Source organism: Morone saxatilis, unplaced genomic scaffold (assembly GCF_004916995.1).
Source record: "Morone saxatilis isolate NCDOM2014 unplaced genomic scaffold, NCSU_SB_2.0 Contig21, whole genome shotgun sequence".
In the NCBI taxonomy this organism is placed as follows: Eukaryota; Metazoa; Chordata; class Actinopteri; family Moronidae; genus Morone; species Morone saxatilis.
The window spans coordinates 284,475-293,973 of record NW_023339774.1 but is presented as its reverse complement, the minus strand read 5'-3'; the positions used below and the strand labels follow the sequence as shown (position 1 = coordinate 293,973).

The following is a 9,499-nucleotide window of genomic DNA, read 5'->3' as shown; positions in this document are numbered from 1 at the left end:
ACTCACTCCAGAGTCCTCCTGTCCATGCACATCCCATGATTCCAGTTTGTGATGTTTCCAGTCAGGTTGCTTTCTATTGCTCTTCTGTAAAAGTTAACAAGAACCTGGCACAGGAATTTAGCTTTCTTCAGTTTTTTAAGAAATACAGTCATTTCTGTACTTTGTTAACCAGGCTGGAGATGTGAGATGATCTGTGATGCTGATTTCCAGCAATGTAAAACTGTTGATCTGCTCCACCTCAGCTCCACTGATGTAAACAGTGGGTGTGTATCTTTGTGTCCTTTTAACTGTAATCAACAATCAGCTGCTTTGGTTTTGCTGCCGTTGAGCAGGTTGTTTTCTGTCCAGCATTCAAGATTGTTGATTTCCTCCTGATATGAAGTCTCATTATTTTATCATTATCACTATTGCAGTTTATCCTGCCCAGAGGTTTGGTAGAACAGATGTATAAACCTACCAGCTGCCATTGGTGACAATGGATTGTTCACATATGCATCTTACCTGTGGAGTATTGATAACTCCGCTACATCCACAGTAACAGTTTTACAATGAACTGAACAGGTTGTTTTTAACATACAGTCACTTCAGCTTCAGTCATTGGCTGATGTTTGTTATAGAGACCGTACACAGGGGATGTTCTGTATCACATACTGCGTTTATTATCCCTGGAGAGCAGTTGTGAAAGTAAAATGTGCTGTTCTTGCATAATAAGATAAGCTGCTGTATTGTTCCTCTGGTTGTTGGTGGACAGTTCCATCATCACTTTAATACAGAGTCGGGTCAGGCCTGAAGGACATGAGATAGGGGCTGAGATGTGCAGTATCTGACTGCTGGAGATAGAGAGGATGTTTGTCCTCAAGATGACAGTTGACTGCTGTCACTTTATAGTAGAAGACTGGGCTGACATAAGTTAAGTCTACTGTCTTTAATGATGTATTTGATGCTGTTTTGTTATATCATCAAGAGTTGTTTATTTTTCATTAATGAAGCAGTTTCAGGTTTAATTAAAACTTAAAGTTAACTTTCTGCATGCTGGGAGTTGTGCTAGAAAGCTAATAATGTTCCTGAACAACTTGCTTTGATGAGTTAAGTGACGAACAGCACAGTCAATACATGCATTGCATGTTCTGAAATGGTTTCACAACTAAAAACTTTTTAAAGAAAATTAAAAGGACACACTCTTATTAAAAGACCATACTGGCTAGGTTTGTTGCCACAACTAAAATGCTTACTTCAAGTTTTGATTTCTTAGTCTTAACTACTTGTAAGCCTTCTTTATGCCAAATAATATAAGTTGGTGTTTTTACAGTGTGCATGCTTATTATTTTGTTAAACAAATGTTTTCCTGCCAAACTGATTGTGATTGGCTGCTGTGGATTCTCAGTAACTGCAGTAATTACTGTTGTGACTCAGCACTTCTTCTTTCAGTCAGGGTGGAGTGGGAAGCCACCGCAGTCCCTTTTCTGAACTTTCCAGACATTGTGTTTTGAAACAGGATTATCTCTGTCTCAAAGTAACTTTGGCTTTGTGCTCCTGAATGTTCTCCTAAATGTCTTATAATAATATGTGTTAGACAACCACTGAAAATAGATGAGCTTTTTGAACGCTGAGGTTTTTGTAGTAGTGACATAAATGCTTGAATGAGCTTTAGATGAGTCCCCTCTTATCTTTCCTTAAGCCAAACAAACTGCCCTTCCATTCACTATATGTACACTGGATCCACTTCTCCCAGATGAATCATAATATACAGATGGCTGAAATGCCCTTTTATGGCATTGAAGGGCTTGTTAAAACAGGAAATGACATCTTCTGAGTGAGATCTCGCAAGAACCCGGTCATTCCAGAGTAGAGGAAGATACCCCCACCCACTCCCTTTGAAGCATTGATGTGTATCGGCATGTTGTGCTGAATGACAGCAGCCTGAGAGCTGTGCATGTGGCAGCCAAAAGCCGTAACTTCAAACATGTTGCTGCAGAGAAACACAATCAGCCAATAAACCTGTAGCAGAGGCGAGTGTGTGAATGGAATTAGTTAGTTGGCACCTTGTAGCATGGTAGCTTGAGCTTTGAGTGACAAAGGAGAATCTTGTTGGTTTGATCCCCGGCTCCTCCCTCCACATGTTGAAGTATCTTGAGCAAGGATACTGAACCCAAATTGCTCCCGATGCTGGTGCTGTGTGAGTCACTGTGGTCGAATGTGGTGTGAAAGGGTGAATGTCGGTAGTAAGTGTAAAAGCGCTTTGAGTGGTCGGCAGACTAGCAAGGCGCTATACAAGTACAGGTCCATTTACCATTTACCATAACATTCTGAGCAGTGGGTGGGACATATTAGGCAGCAAGTGTACATGTTGTCTTCAAAGTAGATATGTTAGAAGCAGGAAAAATGGGCAGCTTTTTTTTTTTGAGCCACATTGGACCACATTGTGATGGCTAGACGACTGGTCCAGAGCATCTTCAAACCTGCAGCTCTTCTTCTTCCTGGTCGGCAGTGGTCAGTATCTACTGAAAGTAGTCCAAGGAAGGAAAAACGGTGACCAGGAGACAGGGTAATGGGTGGCCAAGGTTTATTGATGCACATGGGGAGTGAAGGCGGGCCCGTGTGGTCCGATCCAACATACAAGCTACTGTAGCTCAAACTGCTGAAACACATAATGATGGTTCTGATAGAAAGGTGTCAGAACACACAGTGCGTCACTGTTTGTTGGTATGGGGCTGCAGAACATTATGACTACCAGGGTACCTGGGCGTCATAATGTTATGGCTGATCGGTGTATGTCATATGAGTAAAAACTGTTGGCTGAATAAAAATGATTGTAACCTGGTCCTTGTCTTTCATTTTCTTCAGCCAGAGAGAAGAAACTCAGAGTTCATCATCGGACTGGGCAGAAGGGCTATCACTCAAACTCTGGTTTACATCAGGTATTTACTTCACTCTCCTTATTTATTAGTTAATTGAAAGTGAGCAACAACAAAGTGAGTATGATCAGCCGTTGGTCTGAGATTCAACAATGTAGGATCTACAATGAGTCACATATTACAAATAAACAAATTTCACAGCAATGTTATAAAAGGGTTACGCTAACGTTAATTGGCAAAGTGCATCCACTAAAAGTTGTTTTTGCCACTGACAGGCTCAGATTGTTATTCTAAACGTCTGATATCATTAAGGAAATTATCCCTTCAGAGATATACTTTTTGTTTAACCAGAAACAGCCATTACATCACTTTTGCTTGCACCAGACTCCATGGATGAAAGTGGTTATTTTATCTCACATCATAACTTCATTCAAAGTGGATAGAAACAAAATAAAACTCACAAAGTCTTTAGTCTTTCCACTGTCCCAACAATCACCAACTCTGGTTTGGGGTAAATAAATCATTCATAATTCATAATTCACAGACGTAGATGATAAAAACGATAGTAACACAGGCAGAGGGAGGGTGACACCATGACTCCAATATATCTTCTCATAGTTAATAGCTGTTTTCTGCTATATTCATGTTTTAAAACATCTATATCCCCTTTAATAAACTATAGTCATTGATATCTCAGCAGAAATCTCACTCCTCATTGTGGCTCAGCTTGTTCTGACTTTGCTGAGCTAGTAATGATTTTAGAGCAAGTTAATCTTTAATCATTATGGTGTTTAGAATTGTTTTTGGCAGTAGAATGCAATCAGTATTTGACAGGAAAAAGCAGTTTTCCATCGTAATATTTTAGTTTTAAGTTTATTTTTATCTGTTACTACAGTACCCAGCATTCATGTTGATAGCTGTAATCTGAGATCTGATCCCCTCCTTGCTACACACCCCAGCCACATCCTCATGTCATCAAGGAGGCAGCCAGAAAAAGAGGGAGGAACTGATAGTGATAGAGTGTCAGCAGGATATGAATCTGTGGGTGTCAGGGCGTCTGTGTTGTGACATTCAATCCCTCTGAGCTCTGATGCCAGCACATGCTGTGCTGTTTTCATGCTCCCTCTCCAAACAGCTTTATAAAGAAACGTGCTTACTCTCTCCTATTCAAAGTGTCCCTGTTACCCATACATCATCCCCATACATTTCCTCACTCAAGTGTTGCGATAATTGCAACTTAAAAAGAGTAAATTTGTTGTTCGTAGTGACGTACCCATAGAGAATTGTTGTTATCCAACTCTACAGAGCTCACAACCCTCAACCAAACAGCAGACAGACAAAGCTGGTGATGAGCTGGTGAACACAGTGGAGAATTTACAGGGTTAAGAGCCAGAAATTTTCTTTGACGTTGGAGATCTAAAAGGAGAGTGAATATTGGACTTCTTGATATTGTACCTACTTCTTGGTAAAAAAAAATGTCATTGGTTATATTGGTCCTTGATCAATAACTCTGCTCATGTTCTAGGTTATTTCAAACAAGTTGTTACTACAGGCGCATTTCTAAGTTATCTTTTTATGTCAAGGTCTTTGAAAAAAGTAGGTGCTAAACAGCTTACAGCTGCCTTAGATGAGAACATTCTTGACAAGTTTCAGTCTGGTTTTCATTGGTTGCAACAGAAACAGCTCTCCTCGGAGTCTTCAATGACAGAAAGTTCTCTGTTGGTAGTGTCAGATCTCAGTGCTGCTTTTAATACTGTGAACATAATTGACTTAAATAATAATTAAGTGAACTTAATACTGTGTGTTCTGGTTGAGAGGCAGTGGGTGGGTATCTCTGGATCAGCTTTGGAGTGGTTTTCCTCTTTTATATATTTATAATATGTACACATCAAGCAGACTGAGGAAACAGGCATGTGTTATGCTGCCCTGCCCTCCATTTTCATCACCTTCTCCAGTTAGGCCTTTAAGACAGTTTGTTAGAGCCTCCTGCGTTGTTGTCCTGTGTTGCTCTGTGTACAATCATATAATGCTTTGACAGAAAACACAAGCTTCAAAATAGGCACTTCTGACAAATCATGGATGTTTGGGGGTCAGCCAACATTTACTGTACTCTTAAATTATACACACTGCTACACTGCTGCTACAACATGGAATAGAGGCTTATAGGGGAATCTGTTTACTGACCAACTACAGGAGTCTGTTTTTTGCTGATTCTATAAACATTTTCTTTGTGAACTGGGTTTCTCATAGTCATCTGTTTTTTTTTTGTCTGTTCAATATAACTGATGTTCCTCATTTTAAATTCTGCTTCACATGCTATACTGAGAAGTGTAAGAAAAATAAGGTTCCCTTAGTGAAGATGAGTTTGCAAGTAGGTGGAAGTGGTGTGATGCACTTCCCTTTACTGAACTTCAGTTAACATAGGGCCAAGATAATAGATTTTCGGGGACATTAATAGAAAATTTAAAAAACCCCACTAATCTAAGCTAGATACCGAAAGCATCCAATTAGCTTAGCTTAGCACAAAGACTGGGAAAATAGGGAAATGGCTAGCTTGACTGTCCAGAAGTAATAAAACCTACATTCACTACAACCTACATACACGAGCAGTCATTAGAAGCATTTTTACGGGCCCTTAGAGAGAGTCTGAGAGAGGAGAAAAATAATAGAAAAGAAATAAATGAACAAATGACCCACTCTCCTTCTCCTGCAAAAGCTGCTGTAAGGAACTAAACCCACAGAAGAGTCCCCTCTGCATCCTGGTGCTGAGCACTACGACCCCCTCAGCTTCAGGATACAAGCACTCAGAACGTTAGACCCAAACAAATCATAATGAAATAAAAATACAGAGATTATTGGACAGAACAAACAAAATCCCAGAATAAAATGGAAAGAGACACTGTGGCAACTGCTGGTCCACAGTGCCTGAGGAGAATACTAAGTACAGATGGAGTGAGCACAACCTATCAGTGGAGGAGAGGTTGTCTTCTTAGTGTGACTAGGGAACAGTTGACAGAGACATCATGAGTCTAACAATTCCTCTATCTTAGTGACTCGGAGAGACTTATAGTCCTACTGAGAGAGAGGGAGGGCTGCTTTAGACTGGCCGATACAGAGCCAATCCGACACGTGCACCATAAGCTAAATTGTTATTTTAAACATAGATACTGGGCCAGCATTTCCCAATATGTTTCACAGCTAGTGCTGCCTACCCCACAAAACTTCTCTTCAAATTCATTCCAGTCGTCGTGTATACGTTTACACTAATCAAGATAAAATATAAATTTTAAAGCATTGAGTGAACAGTTCATCCCGTCTTGTTCAGCGTGAGTGACTGTAACTGCCACCGGCACAGCGAATGGGTATGGGCAGTATGAGTTTGAAAAATGGATTCATGTCTTTCATGAGCATGTTTTTCCTGGTCTTTGGAGAGTTTAAATTGGGTCGGAACTGTTGAAGTTGTTGATACACTGTTGGTGATATTGGGCTGTACAAATACGAAATATGACTTATCTTGACTAACTGCTTTATTGGCTGTCATGCAGGTGAGAGTTGGGTGGAGGTGCAGAGCAGCAATCATGGTGGCCCTGTCACTAAAGATCGGCGTGGGGAATGTGGTGAAGACCATGCAGTTTGAGCCCTCCACCATGGTGTACGATGCCTGCCGTATCATAAGGGAAAGAGTTCCTGAGGCACAGCTTGGCCAGCGTAAGTTATCTTTCTCTCTACCTTTAGTTATCTTTCTCTCCACACACACACACACAGATAGTGCTACAAGAGTTTATAAGGCACCAATCGATTAATCGATTAGTTGTCAACTAATAAAACGCCAACTATTTTGATAATCAACTAATTTTAGTTTTAGTTTAGTTTTCTACAAAGACGTAACTCATTGTCTTTTTTTAAAAAATTTTTAAATATTTTTTGGGGGCTTTTTATTGCCTTTAATCAATAGAGACAGCCGAAGGTAGACAGGAAAGGGGGGCAGAGAGAGGGGAGATAACACGCAGCAAAGGGCCGCAGGTCGGACTCGAACCCTGGGCCGCTGCAGCAAGGACTCAGCCTCAGTACATGGGATGCCAGCTCTACCCACTGAGCTAACTGGGCACCCTCGTTACTCATTGTCTTTGTAGAAAACCTTTCAAACTGTACTCTAGTAGAGGATAATGCAGGATGGGAGCTGTTGTTGATAATAATGAGACCTGATCTAGGACCGTATGAGCTTTACAGAACTACTCAGCACACATACAGTATTCATACAGGAGCACTTCACAGATTGTCTTCTTGTCCAGGAAGTGTCAAATGCAATAATTTCCTAAAGGTGGTGAGCATGTGGAAGTTTCAGTATAGCAACCCCAGGTCCATGGAGTGGAATGGAGGGGAGAATGTCTGACAGCAGATGAATTGTGGCCTTGCTACCTTTGTCTAGTTGATTACAGGCTCTGCAGAAGTTCTGCGGTTGAAAACATTTCTATAAACTGAGACTAGCCCTCTGCTTCACAGATACATCAGCTGGCATGCATGCAGAGTTATGCTTTATGATTATAAGCAGCTCTCTGCATTGCTTGTTTCAACCTGTAAGTCATTCTGCAAGACAAAGAGTTTAAGCCAGTATCTCTGAATAAATCAACAGCTTGTTTCTACTCTCCAGCAGAGTTAGTTCTCCTGTCTTATACTCAAGAGAAAAGTGGTCACACTTTGAAATGTGTAACCTGATATATTTGGAGCAGATGTATGTATTGAAACAGATCACGCAGTAACCCACTGACCTGATTAACCTGGACAGGGAAGCTTGTACACATATATTTAAAAGTCACATCCCGCACAAGCACTTGAGACAAAAATATCTCCATAGTGGCTGAATATCCACATGTGTGTTTCTTGGCGTACATGCACACTTGCTGTGACTCACTCAGTATTTCTGTTTCCTTCTGCAGCCAATGACTATGGGCTGTTTCTGTCTGATGAAGACCCAAAGAAAGGCATCTGGCTGGAGGCAGGAAAGGCCCTGGACTACTACATGTTGAGGAATGGAGTGAGTCACTCTTGCGCACTCTACACAATGCTAAATGCTACAGATATGACAAAGAATGTGCCCAGTGTGATTTAAAGTGTCTGTAGGGGTACACTTTTATTTTAATTGGTTTAATTTTGTCAAGTCAACAAACTTGTGACTCGAATCTGACTGGAGTTGAGGCAAGATGGAGGGTACAGGCAGTATCATAAATAATCAAGGCTGAACGAAGTGTCAGGCACATAGTAACACAGAGCTCTCTACCTGTCTCCTCTGTCCTATAGGACACTCTGGAGTACAAGAAGAAGCAGAGGCCTCTGAAGATCCGCATGCTGGATGGCACAGTGAAGACCGTCATGGTAGACGACTCCAAGATTGTCAGTGACATGCTCATGACCATCTGTGCAAGAATAGGTCAGCTCTGTCACACACAGCTCACACTTCACCTGGACAACTCTGATATGTGGGGATGATATAATGTTGACTGATTTCTGCTTTGATGTCAATCTGTACATCACTAAATTGACATTGCTTAATGAAAAAAATTAAGTTCATGCATTTGTTTTTACAGCAATATGAAATGAACGTAACTGTAGTAACTAACTTTATTGTATTTGTGTGTCAGGCATCACAAACTATGATGAGTACTCACTGGTGCGAGACATTGGTGAGGAGAAGAAGGAGGAGACCACTGGCACCCTGAAAAGAGACAAGACTTTGCTGAGAGACGACAAGAAGATGGAGAAGCTGAAGCAGAAGCTCCACACAGACGATGAGTGTATGACAAACATAAGCCCTCACACTCAACATTGGCATGTTTTCACTGGCGGTCCTGCATCACCCATCTGTGTTGGATGTGGTGATGTGAATATATTGGTAATATTGTGCTGACAACTGACTAGTCACCACCTTTGACAGACAGCTGACTAATGGTATGTGTCCACAGGATGAGTCATTTCTGTGCTTTCCATTTGAGCAGCATTCTTTTGTCCAGTCAGGTATGGCCGACAAGTGTCCAGTGCTGGGAAGCTGCGCGACCCCTCGCGTCCAAAAACGCATCCGTGGACACGTACCATAAAACATCTCTTACCTTCACTTCACCTATGGACGGCAAAATAAAAAATTGTCCAGAAGATATATTGATATGCAAATCAAACAGTCTCTGTAATATTATCCTAATACCATGAGTAAAATACCATAAACATATAATTTTGAAGTAGTCTCATCTTCGGGGGGTGGCTGTGGCTCAGAAGGTAGAGCGGGTCATCCACTAAGCAGAAAGTTGGCAGGTCTATCCCCAGCTCCTTCCACTGCATGTCAAAGTGTCCTTGAGCAAGATACTGAACCCCAAATAGCTCCCAATGCTGTGTCATAATAAATGTGACATGGAGTTCAAAAGTACTTTGATTGGTTTGGAAGACTAGAAGCTATGTAAGTACAGTCCATTCTCAGTCATTAAGCACTACCTCTAGGCAGATGACCACCCACCTAGAGCCGAAGGGTCTGTCCGAGGTTTCTGCCCGTTAAAAGGCAGTTTTTCCTTGCCCCCGTCGCGCAAGTGCTTTGGCTCCATGGTGTAGCTGTTGGGTCCTCTGTAAATGTTAATAAGGGTTGGTCTAGAAGCCTGTCT

At 41.4% G+C, this 9,499-nt stretch overlaps 1 protein-coding gene across 1 annotated transcript in view; it reads left to right on the top strand.

Moving 5' to 3' along the window:
* Positions 1-2,808: 2,808 nt before the first annotated feature.
* Positions 2,809-9,499, top strand: part of tln1 (talin 1) — a 52,912-nt gene continuing 46,221 nt past the window's right edge. Inside the window, 6 exon segments of the mRNA XM_035668222.1 lie at positions 2,809-2,918; positions 6,401-6,563; positions 7,793-7,890; positions 8,154-8,283; positions 8,495-8,647; positions 9,429-9,445. Coding sequence (XP_035524115.1) covers positions 6,434-6,563; positions 7,793-7,890; positions 8,154-8,283; positions 8,495-8,647; positions 9,429-9,445 — 528 coding nt within the window. The 5' untranslated portion in view covers positions 2,809-2,918; positions 6,401-6,433.